We start from the raw sequence: 25,547 nt of genomic DNA on the forward strand, positions 1-25,547 counted from the left end.
TTGAAGATGGCTAGATCAACAACGTACCATGGGACATTCTTTTCTTCTTCTAGTATATATTTACCAAAAGGTACAGACACTTGGCATTTGAATCAATGCAGAACAGAGTAAAGAAAAACGGCAATAACATGTAACCAGACTAGCAAAGCTTGGGCAAAAAAGTTCTTCAATTAGAAGAACGTAACAGCTCTGCTGAATCACACCCGATCTAACATCTAGTTTGCCACAATATACCTATTTCCCAGCCAGATGCAAGATGGCTATAGGACGCGACTGGCGCTGTGGGTTAAACCACACAGCCTAGGACTTGCCGATCAGAAGGTCGGTGGTTCGAATCCCTGCAATGGGGTGAGCTCCCTGCTCCTGCCAACCTAGCAGTTTGAAAGCACGTCAAAGTGCAAGTAGATAAATAGGTACTGCTCTGGCGGGAAGGTAAACGGCGTTTCCGTGTGCTGCTCTGGTTCACCAGAAGTGGCTTAGTCATGCTGGCCACATGACCCAGAAGCTGTACGCCGGCTCCCTCAGCCAATAAAGCGAGATGTGCGCCACAACCCCAGAGTCGGTCATGACAGGACCTAATGGTCAGGGGTCCCTTTACCTAAGGAGGGCTAGAAGGCAAAAGCCTCAACCCTGCTATTATTCCTGAGCCACTGAGACTTAGAGACCTCTCAACCTGGTGGTAGCATATACAGACATCCTCCCACTTACATGGAGGTTACGTTCCAATCATCCCCGGCCATAAGTGAAATCATGTAAAGTGGGGAGCATCATTTTAATGCCCTTTAAATGCCCTCTCTACCACTCTGTCTTCAATCCATACCAAAAATACTGTACCCCAAAATATCCACAACTAGAATTGAAGCTCTGGGGCCAGCTGGAGGACACACAGCATAGTAGCTACTGCTGTTGCTACTGTGCTACCCCACACATCAGCTGTTAGCCGGGGAGGCTGAGCAGTATAAACAAAGCCCCGCTGTGCCTACAGTTTCTATGGGGCTTCCTCTACCCTCGCTGATGTCTTCTTCAGGCTCTGGGAAGGATCTCCTCACAAGCCACAAGGACTCTCCAGTTCTCTCCTGCCATTTGAATTGAATTGTGTATTTATTTAGCTCAGTTGGTTAGAGCGTGGTGCTGACGACACCAAGGCTGCAGGTTCGATCCCTGTAAGGGACAGCTACATATTCCCGCATTGCAGGTGGATGGATTTAGATGATCCTCAGGGTTCCTTCCAACTCTGATTCTATGAGATATGAGATATTTCCGGGCACTGTGCATATACGTGGTCATGCACGAGTCGAGGAACACCTGTTTACGGGTGGTGGCCGGTGCCCGTTGAGATTGGTGGGGTGGAAGGTAGGGAGCCCAACAGTAGGTGGTGCCAGAGCCCATGACAACAGTGGTGGCTAATTCCCATTGGGGCAGAAGGAAGGGAGCCTAACAGTAGGTGGCGCCAGAGCCTATGACAAATAAAACTAACTCATTCTAGTTTTGTCCCCATCCTCCTGGTCCCTGAAGAGTTCTACAGAAGGCAACAGACATGGGAGAAAGCCGCACTGAAATCCAATGTCCAATAAATATTTGTTGCCTGTATACATGGGCCATTGCGAATGCAGTACAAAATGCCTAGCACTGACATAAAGCATGCTTAAATATACTCTCCACTTAAAATGCAATCAAAATTAAAATCAACCTTAAAACTTCCTGGGATTAGTCTTGGGTTTATCTTGCTCAAATTAACAAGCCACTTTTACACCCCACGGACGTTTGGTTCAAGACTCTCGCTAGGATTTTCTTGGCTGCAGTTGCAAACAATTGCAAACAACTTGATAAGATATGTACTCATATTCATCAGATAGCAAGTCAATTACCATGCTCTGTATTGGCCATCCCGTACACTGCAACTCAAAGTAAGGCAACAGTTTATTTCTAGGGCTGGCATATGGTGGACAGAGGAATAAATGCGCTTGGGTGTGGCTTGACGATTTCCCACAGGCATCTGATTGGCTGCTGTGAGAACAGGATGCTGGACTAGATAGGCCATTGGCCTGATCCAACAGGGATCCTCTTATATTCTGATATAATGTACTCGTCCTCTATGGAACCATTTCCACAGATGCACAATCTCTTTCTTACTGGGCTATAACAATACCCACCATCCAAGTAAGCGGGTAGGATATGTTGGAAACCGACGAGACTTTCCTCAGCACAAACACTGTTGTTGTTTTTAATATTTTATTTAAAGATTTATGGCGTTCATAACCTGCATGGAGTTGTGCTGTAATTCTGAAATTGGGGGAATAGAGGAAAGCTTCGGCCCAAGCGAATTCATGCTACGGAATGAAATGAGGGCCCGCCAACAGCCGAAGGGACTGTTTTATCGGACTCTGAAGAGAAGCTACCCTTGAAAATGGAGAACTTATGATGTGAGGAGGCTGAAATGAGTTCGGAATTGGGTTTTCAATTATTGGAGCCTAGAGGAAATGAATTGGCTTGACCGTGAAGCGAGCAAATGAACAGTGGGCAGAATCTGGGCTGGCAGGAATCCAGCGTCTTTGTTAACGGAATTATATTGTCACTTTGCACAGGTGTGTTGAACGGACACCTATTGGGGGGGGGGTATAGTCCCCAAAAGTACATTTTCATTACATACAGTACCTGTTGGTGTCAGACTGGAATCAAGAGCAACTGTAACTGGTGGGCTTTTTGCATTCACCTACTGCCAGTGGTTCCTGCCAACCTAGCAGTTCGAAAGCACGTCAAAAGCGCAAGTAGATAAATAGGTACCGCTCCAGCGGGAAGGTAAATGGCGTTTCCGTGCACTGCTCTGGTTCACCAGAAGCGGCTTAGTCATGCTGGCCACATGACCCGGAAGCTGTACGCTGGCTCCCTCAGCCAATAAAGCGAGATGAGCGCGCAACCCCAGAGTCGGCCACGACTGGACCTTATGGTCAGGGGTCCCTTTACATTTACCTTTACTGCCAGTGGTCTTGGAAGAGTCACCTCAAATCCCAGGAGAGTACAGTCGTACCTTGGTTCTCTAACAGAATGCGTTCTGGGAGTCCATTCAAAAACCAAAGTGTGGCTTCTGATTGGCTGCAGGAGCATGCTGCAGCCAATCAGGAGCCGCAGAAGCCACACCAGACGTTCAGCTTCCGGAAATTGTTCAGAAACCGGAACACTCACTTTTGGGTTTCGATCATTCAGGAGCCAATTTGTTCGGGAGCCAAGGGGTTCAGCTTCCAAGGTACCACTGTATTACAGCAAGGGATGTGGTGGGTGGAGTAGATTAAGGTTGCATCTGAAGGGGGAACCTACCTCAAATCAAAGCCTTATTGTTGCAGTTAGTGTGACCAGCCCCCAAAGGAAACAAAATAAGAAGCAGATAAAACAAACGAAGGGAAAATACCTCATTTGCAATTTTCAAAAGAATGTGCAAACAGAAAACATTGTCCTCCTTTGAAACTGGCACTTCTCCAGATTTCGCAACATGGTTCTCCCACCAGGTAAGATGTAGCAAAATGCTTGTGCTGTGGTAAATTGTGCATAGAAAATGCTTATATTGGCGACCGCATTGAAAGAATTTTTTTCCCCGTTATTCCCCCCCCCCCAAAAAAATAAGTGTGTCCTATGGGACGGTGCGCCCTATAGGGCAAAAAATACGGTAACTTGGGTTTAAATCTAGCCTTAAAATGGGTTGCGAGTAAACATGGTATAAATGCAATATGCAATGTTAGGCTGCAATCAGAGGCGGAGCTAGCTGCTCCAGCACCTGCAGTGGCATACATGCTGTGCACCCAGGGGCGGGGCCATGGGGGCGGGGTGAGCATCCCAGGGGGCGAGCCGCCCATGGGGGTGGAGCAAGCCGCCCATGGCGGGCTGCTTCCTGGGTGGGGGGTGGGCTGCACTGCTTTGCCAGCAGCCTTCCTCCCTTCCCTCTTCCTTTTAACAGCTCAGGGGAGGCTTCCCGCCCGCCCCCCCCCCCAGGAAGCAGCCCGGGAGAGGGGGGCAATGGCGCGCCACCATCCATGACTCCCAAGCCTCCTCTAAGCTGTCAAAATGAAGGGGGAAGGGGGAAAGGCCTCTTGTAAGGCAGCACAGCTCCGCCCCTTCCCCTGACATCTCGGGATTCACGGGCAGGCGGCGCACCAAATGTCACCCCCCTGAGTGATGACACCCGGGGTGGATCGCCCCCACTGCCCCCCTTCCTCTGCCCCTGGCTGCAATCCTATACACCAGGGGCAGGGAGCCTTTTTTTGGCTGAGGGCCACATTCCTGTCAGGAACTCAGCCTACACTCAAGTAGGACCCTGGCAGAGACACATGCCCGACTGGCATGTTCCTCCCTCCTGGTCTTTCGTTCCGGAGCTTCAAAAGCTTTCTTCTGCCCAAACATCACAACGACCGATGCCAACAGACATCGTCACACTTAGGGATCCGCAGAGTTTGCGCAACTTGCATAACAGACCTGAGCAACTCAGCATTTTGGCTAATCTACTTTATTTACATATAAGCACACACGGAGCACTGCAACATGGCTCCCTCTCTGTCTAGCATCAGACAGCAAAGAGAAAAAGAACAAAGGACAACAGTCCCACTTCGCGGAACACAGTAACACAAACATCCTGTCTTCGTCACTTCCCGCTCTGTGGAGTCAAAACATACACCGTCATGTGATAGACAACAATCCCATGACTGCAATCATGGAGCAAGAATTCTAACAATTCCTAACACCTCCTATTTCACTGTCCAACAAATCTTACTGTTAGGACAGTAATCGTACTGCCACGCCAAAATCGGCTTCCTTTTGATTTCCACCTGTTAGTTCAAGCCCTACGCCCTGGGAGGTGCCGTTTTTCATCAAAAGTGTCTCCTCACCCCCTGCAGCCCACTGATCTGATTAGGTTTGCAACCCTAGGTGCATATCCCACCGAACTTCTTTATAAAGTTTTGATTTGGCCAAGAGACAAAGCCACAGGTGCCATCATCACATCCATTCAAATGGCTCAAAGTTGATGGGAAGTTCATTTCAAACGTTCAACCCAAAAAAACTACTTTTGGGAGCGGCACGTTTAAAAAAGAAAGCAGACAATATGTTGACTTCCCTGTCTCAATTTCCTCCCACAGACACTTCTCCTAATTGTGCTGCTTCGAAAGCTACCTGCTAATTCTGACACAACAAATGATAATGAAGGTGAGTCCATGTCTGGCAAGAGGTGGGGGAGAAATTCAGTTCCGTTCGCACTTAAAGACGAGCCTACCTAGTTTGCATGTCCCGAAACGTGGCAAGAACTGAAATGCAGCCATCCTTCAAAATTCACACCTCTCCAGATTAAACAATACAGTTTCCCTACTGAGTAATGTGTGAAATAATAATAATAATAATATGTCTAAACTGTGCATTTAAAATGCATATATAAGTGAAGGTAACATACAAAAGAGGCATATGAGATAAAAATCAGGTTGCAGAAATGTGCATATCAGGCAAAATTGCATAGGGGGGAAATCTGTAGAAATTCACCCAAAACCTGACATGGAAATGTGGAAAACTGTACTTATGTCTGTGTTCAGCAAGATTGTTCTTCCTTATTCCTGCATTTCAAGCCACATTTGTAGAGTGTTGCTCACATCAGAAAGGCGGGTGGGGGGCCTTCATCTAACACACGAGACCTGTTTGGTTTCCCCACCTCTGCAAAGAAACAAAACAAAACCCCGCAACTCCTATTCATGAAGCTGTCAGCTGTATATGTGTGGTGGCTGCCTCAAATGCACACATCATTCTGAAGAACAAAGATGAATGTGGCTTAAGTTTTCTAGTCCGGTGGAAGCTGGTTTGAGAGAGAAAAAGGTGCATCGGAAGGCAGTATTGTAAAGAAACTGCTGGATCAATACGATTTGTGGCCAGCGTCGTATGAAAGTGACTTCAAAAACTAACCGTGGTAGTGGACTTGATGCAGAATAAGCAATGATGTGAACTTACCCAAAGACTAGAAAAATGAGAAACAAGGATAAACTGAAAATGACAGGTTTGCCCATCCCAACATGTGACATGATTTTTCCTCCCATTAAAAATAAAATAAATAAATAAAAGAAACACAGTGATATAGAAAAAGAGGGGTGGTTGGCTTTTGCTGTCCAACTCCCCAAGGGACTGAGTCCCTTAAGTCCATGATCGGTCAGAGATGAATGGATGGAGGCAGGATGCAGTGAAAGCAAGGCAGATCTTTATTTTTCTGTGGCGACAGAGTTCCCTCCCCTCCTAGCAAGGAGCAAGAGAGACCCAGAACCAAGAAGACACGTCTCTTTTAAGGGTTTGCATTTTGGTGTGGAGAAGGAGGACATCCCCTCTACAAAATTGCATCACACATAAAGTGGGGTTACTGTTGCTCAGGCAGGCCAAGGTGTGATATTCCTGAGGATTTGTTAAGTTTTACAAAGTTCCAGACACAGTTTACACAAAACATTAGCATTTGATAAGACAATCTGGATGCCCGTCAGACATCCCTCAATGCAGAGCATCTGGGCAAACAATGACAATTAATACAAAGGAGGTTCATAGATATAGGAGAGGAATCCCTTCAGGAACTTCCCCTGATTGCTATCTGCCTCTGTGTTCTCAGGCAAGGAGGACTAAGGAGGCAGAGGAAATATTTAGAGTCTTTAGAAGAGCCAAGATGGCTTTTGGATTACTCTCCTATACTATTTTAGACATGTGGTTTATATACTTAGGTATGTGTGTTTACCTTGTGCAATCTTGAGACCTTAGAATTCCTATAACAACAGATTCAGTTGAGAATACAAGACCAACAAGGGGAGGGGGCAGAACCCAGCCAAATCCTTTCCTGAACTTTGTTTGCTTCCCCATGCACAGAGGGGGGAAAGATCCAGGAATTAGGGGGAAAGCTTACACAGCCCCCCTCAGTTCCCTCCTGCTATATTTCATTATATATCAGGTTTCCCAAGTTGATACCCTAGCAAATACAATGGACTCCAAATCCAGTCCGCCCCAGCCAGTGTGACCAAGGGTGATGGGATGCAAAACATATCGAGGGCACCAGATTGCAGACAACTGATTCATTTGGGTGGATCAATGGGATCTACTGCCAGGGAAGTGTATAACATGGCGGACTGTGTTAGCTGCATTTAATCCCTCCACCCACAGTTTTCCAGGATGATAGAACTTCTGGGGTAAATTCAAGAGAATGGCATTGAACAGCCCACCATTACAAAAATAGAGGCAATTTTAAGGTGGAAGAAAGGCCCACTGATGGGAAGAGGCCTTTTTGCTGTGGAGCAAAATGTCCTGGAGCAGGTCTTGGAACAAGTGTATTTTAATGAATCAAAGTACAGTTTCAGATGAGCAATGCAGCCACCAGGGCTCCTTTCGGCATTTCCAGAGACGTCGGCTCCGTGATTTATCGACTGGCAGGTCAGAAGCCTTTGTTCTCCGCCTTGCAATTAAGCACAGAACAAAAGAATCAATGAAGGCAGATTCATCTTTCTCTTTCACGAGAGCTTTGTAGCCTTTCCCTGTCTGGACCTCCTTTCTGCCGCTCACCTATTAACCTCATTACATTTAGCAACTGAGCAGGCATGGCAGGAGTGCAGAGGTCCGTGCATCGATTGGGAAGAGTCAGCCAGAGCTTTGGCAGCAGGAATTGTTGCTCAGCCTGATACCCTGGCAGCCCCATCCTGCACAGGTGACCCCAGAAGTAATTTGAGCTGATTTCAGTGCAAGTAAGTGGGAAACACATCATACTCTTTGTGGAGTAGCTTGTCCACCTTTGGTCCACACCCTTCACTCAGCTCTCAGCATGCTGTTATCATGCAACAGCGGCACAGGCCAGGAAATGGCTTCAACTGGCAGGCTTAGCCAGGTGAGGATAGCTGATGGGTCTCAAACCCTTGGTGAGTTACGGACTTCCCCTGCAGGCAGAGACAGGCTCCAGGAGACTGAGTGGATGAGACCAAAAGTGGGTCCAATGGTCGAGGAGGCAGTTTCTGCACACGCCGTAGAGGGAAGTGAAGGGCAGATGGGGCTCGTCCACCTGGGAAGGTAGCCCATGTAGGAGAAAGAAGACTCTGGTCCTAAACCTCCGCTGCCTTGTGGGACATCTTCAGGAGAGGAAGAGCCTAAGGAGTAAACCCTACACAAATCCAGAGTGGAGTCCCAAACATAGGTGGATGGCACCTTGCACACCTCCTTCCGGCAACTCCTGCAGCCAAGCTGGTGCCAAATGTATTACTCTGCTTTCCTTTGGACCACATCAGTGAGACTGAGGGTTTTGTTGTCTCAGCAGCCCAGGGCCTCCATACACACTGCATAGCTTCCCACCCCAGGTAGTTCCCTTCAGTGCTGCTATTGCAGTGGTTTGACTTCACCCCTGGAGGCGCACTCCATTGTCTCTCAAGACAAACAAATTAACTTGTAGTTTGCCACCTTGGGCTCCTTTGGGAGGAGAGGTGGGATATCAATTTACTAAATAAATAATATGCAGCCCAAACCAAATTTATCACCCTGTACGAGTGTTAAGATGTAAAAGGTAGAGGGGCTGTGAGTTGTTGTTTTTTAATGTCCAAACATCTTTCCAAAAAGCAAAATGAGGGCAGGCCAGAGGTAGGGATTCAGCAAATGCAATGACGGCAAATCAACTGATAAACAAGGATTTGTTGGAACATCTGTTGTTTGCAGAAGTTCATCTCAGGCCAGGAGCTGGGCCTCAGCGGTACCAATATTTGGGCACCTGCTAAAGATATGGCCATGCAAAATGCAGGAAGCGATATCAGTCACTGCAGATGTAGTCCAGAAGTCCAAAGATCTCTGCCTGTCACTCATTCAACCTTGCCTACTCAGCAACCAAAGCAATCCATTAATCGCCCACAGTCCTTCAGCACTCTGAAACCTCATCTTTCAGGGAATTGTCTACAGACCCTGCATCCTAATGCAAGCATTGCTGAGGCAGCTTTCATTTTCACACTCCTTGCCAGATCATAAGGGCATCTGTACAGACCACACCTGGAGTCCTGTGTCCAGTTCTGGGTACCATAACTTAAGAAAATTTTTGACAAGCTGGAACGTGTGCAGAGGAGGGCAACCAAGATGGTTAAGGATCTGGAAACCAAGTGTTATGAGGAACGGTTGAGGAAGTTGGGTATGTTTAGCCTGGAGAAGAAAAGACTGAGAGGTGATATGATAGCCATCTTTTGACATCTAAAGGGTGGTCACGTGGAAGATGAAACAAGCTTGTTTTTAGCATCAGGAAGAACTATGACAGAAAGAAGCTCTCTGGCTCACGCCTTGGTTTAAATAGCACCCCCCCAGCCAGCCAGCGGACTGGCTGGCTGGAACTTTGACATGGCCAGGACCTCCAGTGCTGCTCGCTGCCATCGCCCGCCATGTTGCCTCGCTGGAAGTCCCCCGGCATTAATCCGGGGACATTAATTGAAATCCAGGGACATTCTGGGGACAGATTTTGTCTGGGGACAGATTGGTGAATCCGGGGACTGTCCCCGGAAACTGGGGACATCTGGTAACCCTACTCTAGATCTCCTTCATGAGCACAAATAATTATGCATGTACAATAATAAAAATTATTTGTGCTCATGGTGATATCCAGGCAGTTATTCACAATCTCATTTTCAATACCATTTGCACCTGCAAAGGCTTTGGAGCAGCCAGACAGATTTGTTTCCAATTGGTGCATGTCCCATAATTTCCTGCGGAAATCAAATACCTTTTCATCATATATGGGGTTGTTTTGTCCCACTTTTGTTGTGCTATAGTGCAAGAGTGCTCCTCCAGCAGATGTCAGTGATGCAGTGACATTGGGGAAGCCTCACGGAACAGCAAATACAACAGAATGATGTGTGGATGCCCCAGGATGAATCCACTCCTAATGCACCAATATTGTGTCAATGACATGTTGCAAAATAGACCCATCAAAAAGAGGAAAGAAAGAACCCCAGCCAGTCTGAAGAAGCCACCACTCCTTCTTCTGATAGAGACATACCAATAGGATTGGTACCCAAACAATACTACAGTGGTGCCTCGCAAGACAAATTAATCCGTTCCGCGAGTCTCTTCGTCTTGCAGTTTTTTCGTCTTGTGAAGCACGGCTATTAGCGGCTTAGCGGCTTATTGGCTATTAGCGGCTTAGCAGCTTAGCGGCTATTAACGGCTTAGCGGCTTAGCAGCTATTAACGGCTTAGCGGCTTTAAGAAAAAGGAAACAAACTCGCAAGAACTCGCAAGATGTTTCGTCTTGCGAAGCAAGCCCATAGGGAAATTCGTCTTGCGGAACGACTCAAAAAACGGAAAACCCTTTCGTCTAGCGAGTTTTTCGTCTTGCGAGGCATTCGTCTTGCGGGGCACCACTGTACTGATAAGCAAGAGGGGGGTATCAGCACGAGTAGAGGAATCTCAAATTTCACAAAAATAAAGACTTTTGAAGAAATGCTAATGAAGATTGGGCATGCATAGGAGCCACATGACATTCACTGTAAGCTGGGAAAGCAAAACAGAAAAGCAGGAGGTGAAGGGAAGAGTGGAATAGCATCCTTGCTTCTTTCGGCTTATATCAGCCGCCACCAGCCTAATGCCTTCTGCCTATTTTGGACTATAAGTCCCATGAGTTGTGACCCATCAACTGATGGGAGTTGTAGTTCTTTTTTTAAAAAAAGATAAAGTAAAAATTTACCCCCTCCCTAAGAGATGAAGTCTGCATATCCAGATCCAAAGTCCACCCAAGTCCAAATCATATATCCAGATTCCAGAGGTCCACAAAGGATAACATAAAAAAAAAATCACCAAATGAACCCAAAATGCCAATTTCCAGACCTTGTTTTATCGATTCATCAAAGAAGCTCCTTCCATATATTTCCAATACCTAGTTACAGTAAGTCCTGCTTTGAATAAGAGATACCCTATCAGCAGTTTAAAGCTCACAGCTGCATTTTCCATACAGAAAATATTTAATAAAGCCAATTCCAGACACTTAACCACCCTTTGTCCAGTAACTTTGCAAAGTTGTAGTTCCAGATGGTTGGAGGTCATCTAGGATTCTGAAAGAGAGCTCCACGGATTGGCTCAGACCAGGCACAAGAGCATTCCCGCTGGGAACAAAGATACACTGCCACATTTTTGTTGTCCTGGGTCATTAACAAATCTAAAGCATGGTGATATTGGGGGAAGAGAGAATTTGGTCTGACAACTGTTTCAAGCTATATTCCCAAGTGTCAAAAGCAGATCAGTTTATTATTATTTTTTGTGGTGCTAGTGGGAGAGATTATTCTCCCTCCCAAAATGGTTAAGATTCTTCATGTTAGTTTTTCGTGGTCATTGAAGTTGCACAGCATGGAGTTAAAATAAAATAAAAGGTTATTTTGGTCGTGGCAGCCCATAGGGTGAGAATCTTCTTGCAGCCAACTTGGATTCAGAAACAAGTTCCCATTTCTAAAAATACCAAGTTCTCTTGCTAAGCATTTTCCTTCCTGCCTTGTGGAAATGGGAAGTAAGAATCAGCTAAAAGACCAAAAAGGATTATATATTTTTTTAAAAAAAGAACCTGGCTCGATGCTTTCTCAAAATAAATTATGCATTTTCGAATTAACAGCTATGCCTCTGTCTATAGACAGTAGCCTTCCCTCCGAGGCGCGATTCACAACTTCAGAAAAGGGAGGTGTAGACCTGCAAGAACCAAGGTGACATTTAACAGAAAACGGGTTGAGCTTTAATTACTTTCCTCCAAATCAAGGATAAATATTGCTCAACGCAACCCAGGGAACTTGACACAGGAACATTGTGGTTTCCGCTACGAACGTGCATTTCGCGTGGGCATGCAGCGTTGATAGGGAGGGAGGGGATTTGCAGTCTGAGAGGTTCGAAATATGAAACACACACACACACACACACACCAATTCAAAAAGCCTTGCCTCGTTTCAAGCTGGGCATGGGACACACACACACACACACATCCCAAATTTGCGTGCAGCTTGGAGTAGGATCCATTCTCAATGTTGGCTGCCCCATCACTGCCTGCCAGAAGCTCTGCCTCTTTCCCAACCGGGAAAACTTTACCCTTGAGGAGGAAGAAATCAGGCCGGTTTGGGCAGATCTGGGCTATGTACTGATCAGGTTGAGACAGCCTTCACTGTGGTGCTTGTGGGTGTAGAAAGACATTATTATTTTTAAAATGGGACCCTGGAGCAACACAGATTGTAGCTCTGTAAAGGGGAAAAGGCCCCCCTAACAACTCCCAGCACCCTTAACTAACTACAGCTCCCAGGATTTTTTGGAGGGAGCTATGACTATTTAAGTCGGGACATGGGTGGCGCTGTGGGTTAAACCACAGAGCCTAGGACTTGCTGATCAGAAGGTCAGCTGTTCGAATCCCTGCAATGAGGTGTGCTCCCGTTGCTCGGTCCCAACTCCTGCCAACCAGCAGTTCGAAAGCACATCAAAGTGCAAGTAGATAAATAAGTACCGCTCCGGTGGGAAGGTAAACAGCATTTCCATGCGCTCCTCTAGTTCGCCAGAAGTGGTTGAGTCATGCTGGCCACATGACCCGGAAGCTGTACGCCGGCTCCCTCAGCCAATAAAGTGAGATGAGCGCCGCCGCAACCCCAGAGTCAGCCATGACTGGACCTAATGGCCAGGGGTCCCTTTACCAGACCCATGCAAATGGGGCCTACGACCAGAGCAGGATTTAGGTTTGATGAGGCCCTAAGCTACTGAAGGTAATGGGGCCCTTTATATGTCCAGCTTTGCCAACAACAAATTGTTGCTGTTTTTTCGTGTTGAATATATGCTATATGGTAATTTATGGACTTAATGGGTATATAAAGTCATTTGCCCATAACAAAATATGTATTTTATCAAAGTAATTGTTGAACTTATCTTCTATTTTGGAAATCCGGGTTTTTTTCTTTGGGGGGGGGGCGCCAAGAGAGTTAAGCTATAGCTATACAGTACATCTAGGTTTTGTTCCCTTTAAATTTGGGGGGGGGGCAAGAGAGTGGGGCCCTAAGCTATAGCTTGTTTAGCTTATACGTAAATCCGGCACTGCCTACGGCATAAGATTTTGTGAGCCCCTCCATTAGATCCATGGACCCCTTGCCAAATAATCAACAATGCATTTTCAGGCAGCTAGAGCTTCGTGTCTGTGCCACTACGAGACAGATCCACATTCAACAACGCCCTGTTCAGAGCACCACTGCGCTCATGGTTACTTCAACAGGCAAAGTCTCTCCCTTGTTCCTGCAGAGTGTCACTGGATATTCACTCAGGATCAACAGTGACATCCTGGGTTGTTATTCAAATTAACAAGCCTCGTTGTGATTGATTGTTCTGGGAAAGAGCTCAGTGGGGGAGAGCTTCATCCTGGCTTGGGAGGAAAAGGAAAGCTCACAGCAATCAATTTGCAGCATTAGATTTTGCTGGGTTGCTAATAAGGCAGCGGTGTTGACCTCCTGGAAGTCAGCATCTGTTGCCAACCTTGCTTGGCTCGCTCGCTTGCTCCCTCGCATGGGGTGATGGTCAATTGCAGGTGGAGAACAAAGCCCCAAACTCAAAGATGTCACTTGCAACGTCAAGACTACAGGACAGATTTCTAAAAGGTGCTTTTTCACACAGCACCCAGTTTAACTATGGAACTCACTCCTACAGGCAGCAGTGAAGACCTGGATCACTTTAAAAGAGGATTAGGGAAATTCAGGGAGGACAAAGCTATTGATGGCTACTAACCATGATGGCTATGTTCTACACTGTCAGAGGTAGTATACCTCTGAGTACCAGTTGCAGATGGGCAGAATGCTGTTGTCCTGTCCGCAGGCTTCTCACGTGCATCTGGTTGGCCACTGTAAGACCAGGAGGCTGGACATATTGACCTTTGGCTTCAGCCAACAGGTTCTTCATATGTTCTTACATCCTCCCTAAACGGCCTCGGTCCTGTATACCTGTATATATCGGTCCTGTATATATCGTTCAGCCCAGACACTGAGATCCAGCTCCGAGGGCCTTCTGGCGGTTCCCTCATGGCGAGAAGTGAGGCTACAGGGAACCAGACAGAGGGCCTTCTCGGTAGTGGCACCCACCCTGTGGAACGCCCTACCATCAGATGTCAAAGAGATAAACAACTACCTGACATTCAGAAGACATCTTAAGGCAGCCCTGTTCAGGGAAGTTTTTAATATTTAACGCTGTACTGTTTTTAACACTTGATTGGGAGCAGCCCAGAGTGGCTGGGGAAACTCAGCCAGATGGGTGGGGTATAAATAATAAATTATTATTATTATTATTATTATTATTATTATTATTATTATTACTCCAGCCCTTGGTAGAGGAGATGATAGTTGTGCAAAAGTTGCAAAGTTAAACATTTTTTTGCTTATGGTTGAAGGGGACATTTTCTCCAGACTCAGAACCCCAGGAGGTCCAGTGCTGAGCTGCAAGGAAGCCTGGGAGAGAAATTTGTTTCAGTTCACATTTGAAGGCGGACTTACTTCACACTTTGCAAAATAATACTCAGAGCTAAACACAGCTGCCCTTTGAAATCCATACCGCTCAGAATTTTGCAGGGTGGCCCCCAGCCCAGTAATGCACAAAAAATGTGTATACCTGGGCAACATTTCCATTGCCTTGCATATATTTGTGAAAACAACGCACACCAACGCATTATTTTAGGAGCGATCTGTTTGCAAAAAATGTGTGTATTGGGAGACATTTACACTAAAATGCTGCTGAATTTCCACAAGAACCTTTTGCAATAAATAAATAAATAAATCACAGAGTGATGTGGAAATATGGAGAACAGAACTTAAGATGGAGAGAAATTCAGAAAAACCAAAACTGGCATATCCCTAGTTGCAGGTCTCCACTCTAGGGTCATTTAGGGGAGAAAGGTGAAATATAAATTAGATTTAAAAATTTAAAAATCCTCCCAGAGTACATAGAACAGGGTTGGGGAACCTATGTTCCTCTAGGTATTTTTTTAGACTACAACTTCCGTCAACCATGCTTGACCATGCTGGCTGTGGCTGACGGGAGTTCAAATGTAGTAATGTCTGTATGGCCACAGGTTCCCCATCCTCGACTCAAGCTATTGGTTGGCTCTAAACTGTTGCTGAAGCCATGTGTTGCCCTGTATGCAGCCTCGCCTTGCCACCAACCCCAACAGTGAGCTGTCCACAGTCCTGAACACCTGCAACCTAGCATGTGCCCCTTGCCTTTGCTTGGCCATTGCAAGCTGCAGGCTGGTACAGAACATGACCGCTGTTGCCCTTTTCCTTATGTGGCCACTGCTGCCTCCCTCACCAGGCCAGCAGTTGCCGCTTTGTTAGAACTGCAGACAGGTGGGACAAGACAGCTAAGAAAGACACAACAGCAGCTGCTCCCAGGCCAGCCATAGAGGTGGCCCAAGTGCCCCAAGGTGGCAACCATCCAACAGAAGTTGTTATCTGTGGCCAAAGATCTTGCACTGTACAAATACAAAAACCACTTGTGCCACAGTAGCTTTCCAAGATTCACATCTACAGGTAACTATGAACTGTTACCAAGAAACTCAGTTCAGCTGGAACTCTGCATAAACCCACCTTGAAAAATGAGTTCACTGGATTTGCTCTGAAACTCCAAGTAAAATGACAACATACTCCTCACCAACCCTACTTTGAGTTCTCTTTGAGTGGCTTCACCTGGCTGGAATGAGTCCTTAAACTCTGCTAATGTCTCTTGCTTGTGTGGACGGAGGCTGTGTGAATGCATGTAGAAACCAGCCTACTATACAAAGGTCAACACTTCCATCCATTGCTCCACCTACTTTTGTATATGGCACTGCCCACCACTAGCATAAGCATCCTCCCGAAGGTGGCCCAGATGGGAATGTATCCCATCTCTGTTCTGAGCGATGATCATGGTGCTATTGCAAGGAATCAGAGAAAGCTGCAGCCACTCAAGCCAAGCATTGCCCAACGAGGGGCAACCCTAAGGGTTCCAGCCAGTCTTCCTTTCCATAGTAGCTGTGCTACTCAATATCTCCCCTGCTATAGCAGCATTGACATGAATGCACACCTAATTAGTCTCCAGAATCTTTTTCCATATCCAATGGAAGCGTCCATCCCTATGCCTTTATACAGATAGTAATTAATTTTCAGGAAATTACAATGGCACATCCTCCAGCAAGCATCTCCCCCTGCTAATTGAATGAAATCTAAATTTACATTTCCTAGGAAACATCTCCACCTTTCCCAACAAAGGACACATCACCTGGCTGCACGTTCTGGTTGGCCGGGAACCCCTCATGACATCCTTGCCACGCTCCAGCAGGAAAAGGGTGTTGTGATGCTCACTGACAGCTCATTACCTGTGCCCTTTGTTGGTCAATGTCCTCTCTGCCCAGCCCTGTCCTGAACGAAATCACCCTTTGTATTAGAGCGAACACCAGTCAGGAATCTTTCTTCCTTTAATTAGACACATCTCTGTCTCCGCTTTGTTCGTTCCTTTGAGTAATGTGCTTGCTGGACTGCTCCCCGCCACCCTATTCCAAGCATGTTCTGACCTCAGAGATGCCTGAAGGAGTCAGACCTCTTCTTCAGCTTAGCTAGATCTTTAGCCTTGCCTCCTCTCCCTGCCTTCCTGCTTCTGAGCTGTGTATATTATCTTCTCCAGATTAGACAGGACCTGTCAGGGACTGGGCAGAGGAGGAATGGTGAGGACTGCCTCCCCATCCTAATTCTTCTATGGAGGAAGAAGAGGAAGACAGTATAGATTTACAAGAGGGGTTTAAGGGAGGTCATAGCTCAGAGGCAGATGAGGGGGAAAGCTGGGAAATCGTGGTAGAGCCAGAACAGCTAGCTGACACGTTGTCATTAGAAAGCATTCCAGACCCTCCATCTCCCAGAACCCGGTGAGCCTTAAAAGTAGGAGAGCAAAGAGCTCAAAGACAGAGGGCACGTAGAAGCACCTGTAGAGGAGATGATGAGGAAGTGGGAGAGGCGGGGGGGTGGAGGGTCACTTGGGATAACACCATTATCCAAGATGCAGGGTTCTATAGCCTCTCTCTGTAAAGATTGAAATTAAAAAGGACCGTAAGAAACTTTTCCTTGTCTTTATACTTTCCTGGGCAACCAGCCGGGAGCCACTGACGGCATCCTGACAGGACGCTTGAAGGAAGCACAACCCAGAGTTACCTTAAAAGGAGGCCTTGGGGTGTTGCCAACTAAGTTTTGCTCAGAGTAGGTGCACCCAAGTTACTCATGTCCATTGTTTTCAATGGGTCTTCTCTGAGCAAGACATAGTTGAATACAACCCAGTTCTGATGTTAATAATGGATGGTACTAAATGCTAGCCTTACACCCATTGATGTTAATGGGCATGACTTAGGTTCACTAACTTCAACAGGTTTAGTCTAAGTAAAGTTTAGCTGAATACAGCCCAATGATGATGATAATGATAGGCTGTAGCCAACTAAGCTTTACTCAGAGTAGATCCATTGAATGATAGACCCAAGTAAGTCATGCCCATTATTTTCAACTAGCATTTCATGCAATCCTTTTTCTATTTCTGAAACTACATTAGGAGCGTTTCAAGTAACCCAGGGTTGTGAGCAGACTTAGCTCAAGGCCAGCCGATGAAGGCAATACCACCTCCAGCTACCACATCACCGCTTGTGCCTGGAGAACTTTTTTCGGATGTTCATAGATAACAAGAGACAAGTGCCTTCTTTTCAGACACCTGGGCAGTTTTCCCCATCAAAGAATTTGTGCCTGGCCTTTGCCAGTTATCCCAGACCCAGAGGTCACAGGAAAACCCAGGAAGCCACTCCTCTTTATTCCCCCTTATTTGGAATGGGCAATTATTAGAATCTTCCTCCTCCTTCCTTCCTCTAACTTTCTCATTTCCCTAAACTCACTACCTTTGATCCCAAACCCATCATTTACATTGGCAAGCATTTCCTCTTGGAAGCCTCTGCTTCATTTTGCCTGCTTCCCTAGTAAAGGTAAAGGGGCCCCTGACCGTTAGGTCCCGTCGCAGTCGACTCTGGGGTTGCGGCACTCATCTCGCTTTATTGGCCGAGGGAGCCGGCGTACAGCTTCCGGGTCATGTGGCCAGCATGACTAAGCCGCTTCTGGCGAACCAGAGCAATGCACGGAAACGCCGTTTACCTTCCCGCCAGAGCGGTACCTATTTATCTACTTGCACTTCGACGTGCTTTTGAACTGCTAGGTTGGCAGGAGCAGGGACCGAGCAACGGGTGCTCACCCCGTCGCGGGGATTCGAACCGCCAACCTTCCGATCGGCAGGTCCTAGGCTCTGTGGTTTAACCCACAGCGCCACCCGCTTCCCTGCTTCCCTAGTACCCACCTTTAATCCACATAACACATAATCCACATAATAATATCTCTCTCTCTGCAACAGGAACTGTGTGAGCTTAGGACCCAAGCAATGTGGGCGTTGAGCAGCCTGTGTAATGTACAACAACTTTAACCATCTTGCTGTTTTATATTTCTCCACAAGTGCTTCAAGTTGCAAAGCCACTTCTACTTACAGACACCCACGCACACAGTGGCCATTGTGACTAGTAGGGCAGAAGGCAGGGAGGTCAACAGTAGGGGGCGCCAGAGCCAGCAACAGGCAGAGCCAAGCAATGCTAGTGTTGTCCCCATCCTCCTCCTCCTCCCTGCTGAGTTCTACAAGAGCAACTGAGGAGGAAGCTGACAGGCAACAACAGCCCCTGGATTGATTAAGGCAAGAATGGACACCCTGGCTGAGGACAGACTGAGGCTGGTGGGGTAGAATGATTCCTTGGCTCTGGCTCCATCTGCTGTTTGGACTCCAACTTTTACCTTACCAGACACAATGGGCACAAAGTGCTGCCGCAGATGCACTTAGTCCTCTGCAGCTAATGCATTTTAGTGGAAAGTGATTTCAGGAACAACCTTCTAGAGTTTCTCAGCCCCAATTGCACCCATATATTTTTAAGCCAAATATGCGTTGGCTGATTGTGCTTTGGTCAAATACTGGTGTCAAAAGCTGCAGAACCCCAGTGGGCAGACTGTAAAAGAAAACAGGGAAAGAGAGGCAAAGAGAACTGTTCTTCCTGTCCGTTTAGAAATGGTCACCCAATTCTATTAGTTGTCCCTAAGTTCCAGGCAAACAAAAGTAAGCCCTTCTTCACACAAGAGACCTAATTAACTTACGGCATTAATTGTCACAAGATGTGCTGCTGAACACTAGCTTACGTGGCTTTTGAAAAGGATTAGACAAGCACATGGCGGATAACCCTATTGATGCCTATTAGTTCAGATAACTTGAGGGAGGGAATTTCTAAGACATTCCCTGGTGGTGACTGAGTGGGGATTTGAACCTAGGTCTCCCTGTCCCTAGTTGAATACTCTAACCACTGTTGAACCTAACTGAACCACTCTAACCAGCTCTCTCTCGGGGAGCAGAACACGATGGTGGCAAGAAAGGCTGAACATATAAATTTTGGTTTCTCACAGTTCCATAGTTTTCCAGTCTGAAGCTCAGTTCAGCTCTTCACTTTTCCACATCCACTTGCGAAATATTATTTTTTTAAAATTCTTGTGAAAATTCACCAGCATTTTAGTATGAATTTCTACTAATATACAATGCTTGTGTGCAGGTTTTCCTAATATACACATATTTTGTATGTTGTTTTCACCAACATAAGGATTTTCCTGCATCCTTTATCCATGTCTATGCATTTCTGTACATAGTACTTGTATATGCATTTTTGCATATTATATGTGTTTTTGTACGTAGTGCTGCAAAATTCAGAGGAGTGTGAATTTCAAAGGTTGGCTGTGTCTTGATCCTTGTATTGTTTCAGAAATGTGCAGAATTTGGCAGGTTCCTGTTTACATGCAAACTGAATCACATTTCCCTCCAGCCCTGATGGGAAGTAACTATCCTGGGCATCATTCAATGTTCTAACTTTTGCAGAAACTAAAGTGTGGCAGCAACTACTGAGCTACAGATTGTCTAACAAGATAAAGGACCAAGCCATCATGAGTGGTTATTTTTTCCGTTCCTAAATTGATCCCTTTAACTGATAATTGATCCTGTGCTTAAGGGAGGGCGTATACTTTGGGAAGGGGAGAGCATAAGCCTTTTCTAACAAACTAATCAACCAAAAGGTTTCCTTAGGACAACTTCCAATAGAAGAGTGAACTTTGTGCAAACCATTGCAGGATGGGCCAAGAAGCCCAGTAAGGACTATGGAGGGAAGGAATTCAATTCAATCTTCATTTAAAAGTGGGCCTATCTAATTAGCATTTCCAAAACAATCTGCAAACTGAAGCACAGCTATCCTTTGAAATTCATACTTCTGCAAATTTTGCAACATAGATCTCCAGCCAAATAACTTGGACAAAAATACATACATTAGCATACATGGTGCATAAACCAAAGAAAATAACATTCAAAATGCATTATATTAAAGGGAAACCCTTTGCAAAAATGTGGGGGGAAACTCATCCAAATATGCCTATATTTGGGGATAATTACAGGAATAAAAAATGCTGGTGAATTTTCATGAGGACATTTCAAAACAAGTTTGCAAACTGATGTGGAAATGTGGGGAATGGAAGAAAACTGGAGAAATAAGTAGCTGACAAGAATCGAAATGGAGAGGTTCACCTACCTCTAGCAAGGAGGGCATAATTTTACACCTACTTAATTGAGAGTGACTCCCAATGCATTGAGGACTTACTTGGCAGTAAAGTGGAGAGGATCACTTCTAGCAAACTTTACTTTGACTTTTGAAGGGAAGATCTGGCTTGATCAGATGGCATCATAATCACTGTGCCAATCATAATGGTGCCAGAGGGGTATTTGTGTTCTTAAGGCAATCTGTTTGCTTTGTCGGGGCATCGCACTGAAACAACATCAACACCCACTTCCTTCCACAAAGGCTTTGGCACAACACCTTAATCTGCATCCCTTTCCTGTAACCAAGTGAAGGGTGCATTAGCTAAAATACATGCATATTCCTTTAACATTTTGACGGACGACTCCATTTCCATCTCCCACCCCCTTCCCTGCCTTGCTTTCCTCATGTCGAATTTCAAATTGTAAGCTTCTTGGGGCAGAGGCCTACCCTCTTGTACTTTGCAAAATGTTGTGCACAGTGGTAGTGCTATACGAAGAATAGGCAACATTGAGGAGTCTCCATGCTTTGATTTTAACCTTGCTTTGTTAAATTCCCACTCAATTATTTGTCTCCAGCTGGAATCCTGCCAAGGAGATAATTGTTTTAATGTACTTTATAATGGTCCAGACCAGTCTCTCAGTCTCTCTCCCCCCCCCATAGAAATAGCTAACCACAGCAACAACAACAAAAACCACGACAATAATTCCCATCTATTCACACACATTGTATTGCGTAGATCCAGACGGTCTTCTTTGCCAGAGAGAAAAGTTAAAAAGAGATAAACCACGCCTGAAAAATCAAAGTCAAACATTGTTAAGTCCCAAAAATAGAGGGTGGGGGAAGGGGAAATCAAACAAAAACACCCGTCGCCATGGGGAGGAATAAGAAGTGATTGCTACATCCTGAATTGTCACTGATCGACTGTTGATCTCCAACAGGGGAACACAACAAGGTTAACAAACTCACATTTCCTCATCTTTTGAACACAGGGCATTGCCCGCGCAGCTGCAACATCATAGCAGCTTCTGTTCTGCCCCACACGCCCCGGGTTGGTTGGGGGGGTGTTCCTCCAATCACTCTTGCAAATCAAAATCAATCCGACCACCGCAACGGTCCTAGCTTTTGAGTTTTGCAGGCAAGGAGATGAGCCTCATACACGACTCCTTCAGCTCTCCGTCAGCATGACGTCCCACAGACACCTTGCCAAACTCCATCTCAAGTTGGGCATTGCAACTCTCGGCAGCAGATTAAGGGAGAACTCCTTTCCTGCCTCCGCAGGGTCTCCCTCAAGTACATCTTTTGTCACCACCGGGTCTCCTGCTCCCGTCCAGAGCTGCGCGCACCTCCGATCAGCAGAGCAACCAAGACACAAACGTTCATCATCGCCCACAAGCTGACACATCCCAACAATGGCCACACAAAGCGAGCGCTTAGCGGCTTGGCAGAGCCCTCGATGGAACGCTGCTGTTCCCATGCCAAAGGCTTGCTCCTGCTTCTTGCACTTCTCCTTCCCCCCACCCACCCTCCCTGTGTTCAAAGAGACGGAAACACAACATACAAAAGAGATAGCACATAGAGGAATTACCTTTTCTCTTTATTTTGCTTTCGGGACTTGTGTAACAACCCTATGAGGACAACAGCTGCTCGGATCCCTGCTCGTTTTGCGTGCATCCTACCAGGAGATTGTGACATAGTTAAAGTGACACTTCTGCAGGCAGGTGGTGCTGCCGATGTCGCCAGCCGCTGGCAGGAGACCTGCTTTTAAAAAGTGCACACCTCCCTCCCTCCCTTTCTCGCACACAGGCTCATTCCCCCCCCCTCCTTTTCTGCTTTTGCTGTGACTGCAGCCGGATAGGTAAGTCCGTTCCCGGAATCAGGTGACTTCTTCCCACTCGGACGACCTTCAAGTCACCTGGAGCCTGCCTGCTCCTTTTTGCTAGCCAAGCCCCTCTTCTGAGCTCCGCTTGCATGCAGGGGGGTTGCCGAACTGCCAAGCCAGAGGAGCAGAGGTGGCATTCCCCAGTCAATTAAATCGCTTTCAACCATACCCAGCTGCACATGCGGCCGCCGGCTTTCTGCCAATCTGTCACGCCTGCGCTCACAAGCCGTCAGCGTCAGCTCCCGGCTCAGCCCCGAAAGGAGAAGAGAAGTTGAGGGCTCGCTTCAGAGCATTCTTGTGGCTTTGTTTTGTGCTTTGCTATTTTTTTGTTTTTGCAATGTTCGCTATGGTCGTTTGGAAAAAGCACTCCATCAAGGCAAGCAGGTGCAGAAGTTTAAGAGGGACAGGTTCTCCTTGTCTTTGGGCTGCAAGGAGAAAGATCTACAAGCCGAAGTGACAGGACCACTTGCCACCGGGAGACAGACGCGACTTTGCGCTTTTAACATTGCTGTGCAGAAGATTTTCTCCAAATCCATGTGCGTTTTTGTACATCCATATAAAAGGGGAAGAGGGTGACGCTTCTGTGATTTGATGTTGTGGAAACGAAAGCTTTCTGTGAGGTGGGTATGATTAATTGCTAGGGCGGGGTTTGTGTGTGTGGTTTGGGGACGCATTTTTCTCTACAACAAATTGTTTCCCTTGCTTAGGGAAAATGGGTTATTCGGAGGATCATGTTTTGTATTGCAATTGTCAGTGTAACTGCAGCAGCTGCAATGAATAAATGCTTCCAACCCCCAACCTTTACTGGATGCAATTTACTGATTGCTGTTAGAGATTAGAAACATTTTAAGAGTATTAAAATGAAAGGGGCTTGATTTGGAACTGTCTGGCGGCTGCACTGCATGGGAAAGAGATCACTTCATCTGTGCATGCTGGAAGATGAGTGGAAACTGCCTGGATAGCCTGAGATCAGGCGCAGCAAACTTGGAAGTTGAGGGGCACCTTGTTCCAAAAAGTTTTTGCAGCGATGACCCACGCACGCTGAGTTCACAAAATCAGAATGAGAGCAATGAAGATCCAGAAAGCAATGTGGTCTTGCTCTCACTCTCAGTTGACTTTGTGACATCATCAAGTAAATAAAGCTGATTGGCTACAGTGCAGCAATGTCATCACAGTAGCCAAGTGATCCCACGTGGGTCACCCATGTGACAATACACAGGAAGGAAAATATTAGTTCTTTTTCGAACAAGGAGGGGGGCACTGAACGAGCATCTGACTGGAGAAGCAATGGTGCAAACAAAGTTAAAGAGGCCGCAAACAGGGTCCTGGATCCAATCTCTGACGTTGTCAGGTAGGGATGGAAAAGACAGCTGTCCGAAAATCAGAAGAGATTATACCACTCAGTGCCCGGGCCGGCCCATACAAGAGGCAAGGTGAGGCAACTGCCTCAGGCGGCAGGGTCCACTGGGGCAGCAGATCCTGATGTCAGTCTTTCCCCCTACCCACCCAACAACCTGTCTCTGATGTAGATCTTCCCTGACCCCTTCTTCCCTGGCAAGGAGGAAGGGCACCATTTGGGGGCCTGCCTCAGGTGCCAAAATGTATTGGACTTGGTCAGTGCAGAAATCACTTAGCCAAGTAGAGCCAATGGCTTGGTCTAAGGCAATCAGTGGAGGCTACTCCATTAGGGCACTGCCTCGCCAACCTCTCAAGCCAGCCCTTTATTTGCCTGTCTCCTTAATCAAAGACTAAGGAGTGGCCCTGCCTATCAGCACCGTCCTCCTTAGTCCGATGCTTGTAAAACTCAGCAAGGTGGAGGATGAGGACAAAACCATAGCTACTTGGCTCTGCCTTTCACTGGCTCTGGCGCCACCTACGGTTGGTCTTCCTGCCTTCCACCCTAGTGGTTCCAGCGGGCACCAGTCACTTGCTGGGTGCAGTTCCTTCAAAGCACACAGAATCCCTGTGCAGAGACCCCTGCTGCACTACAACCCAAGAGCCTGTTCATTTTTGCTGCTACAGAGAAGGGTGGGCTGTTGTACACAATGAGCTGCAGGCAACGTACAGGAATGAATGTTGCCAGGGACAGAAACTATACAGCACATCTTGCTTCCATCCCCCTCTCCCACCGCCAAACAAAATGCTTCCCACACTTCCTGTTCGGTGCTAAAACACAGAATCAGGAACGTGGGCTGCAACCTTCTGGCCCATGTTGCTTTTGAGGATCAAGGTAAAAGCACAGACATTTGAAGAACCAGAAGGAACATTTCTCCCCTGCTCATGACGGGCGAATCTATAGTGATCTTATTGATCACATTGCTGGTTTGAGAGGTCAACGTGTTTGTAGATTTATATTGCATTATGATGCTGCATTAAATTTTTAAAAATCCTGTATCAGCTTTTTTATGGTGTGTATTTTTTTATTATTATTATTTATTGAATTTATATATTGTCCTATACCTGGGGGTCTCAGGGCAGTACTGTGCATGTTATTATAATAAAAATATTATAATATTATTCATATTATTATTGTTATGCAATGGGGGAGAATTGATCGTTGGTATTGAGTTCATCAGGGGTAAGGGAAACCTTTTTCATCCTGAGGGCCATATTCTGATCTAGGCAAGCTTCCAAGGGCCACATCCCAGTATTGGGTGGGGCCAAGGGCTAAAGCAGGTGGAGCAACAAATTTTAAAGCCATCCAAGTCAGCCATCACTGCCTCTTGTGGGAGTGAGTTCCGTAGTTTAACTGCACACATTTCCATTAGTGTTCTGGTTTGCCTATTGGATAGCTGTGTTTCGCTTCACATATTGGTTCAAGAAGTGCAAGTTAGGTGGTTTCTCACCCAAATTCAACTTCTCTCACATTCTTAGGAGGGCTTCTCGAGAGCCCTCAGCTATGACACAATTTGACTTTCAAGATTTAGTTGCCATGGAGATCAAACATGCCCGGACTCCACCAACACCCTAATGATTTCACCCATCCACTTACCCAGACAAGCCAGTG

General features: G+C 46.4%; 1 protein-coding gene across 7 annotated transcripts in view; it reads right to left on the reverse strand.

Annotated features, from left to right (window-relative positions):
* RAP1GAP2 (RAP1 GTPase activating protein 2) overlaps window positions 1-25,547 on the reverse strand; it is a 192,570-nt gene that overhangs the window by 78,562 nt on the left and 88,461 nt on the right. The window contains exon 1 of one of the 7 annotated variants that reach the window (XM_028707779.2): window positions 22,247-23,280. The exons of 4 other annotated variants lie outside the window; for them this stretch is intronic. In XM_028707779.2, the coding sequence (XP_028563612.2) occupies window positions 22,247-22,353 (107 nt within the window). In that variant the 5' untranslated portion in view covers window positions 22,354-23,280. Of the gene's footprint in view, window positions 1-21,627; window positions 22,067-22,246; window positions 23,281-25,547 lie in introns of those variants that run through there. 2 more of the 7 variants (XM_028707789.2, XM_028707784.2) reach the window with 2 other exon arrangements.

Source organism: Podarcis muralis, chromosome 15 (assembly GCF_964188315.1).
Source record: "Podarcis muralis chromosome 15, rPodMur119.hap1.1, whole genome shotgun sequence".
NCBI classification, from domain to species: Eukaryota; Metazoa; Chordata; class Lepidosauria; order Squamata; family Lacertidae; genus Podarcis; species Podarcis muralis.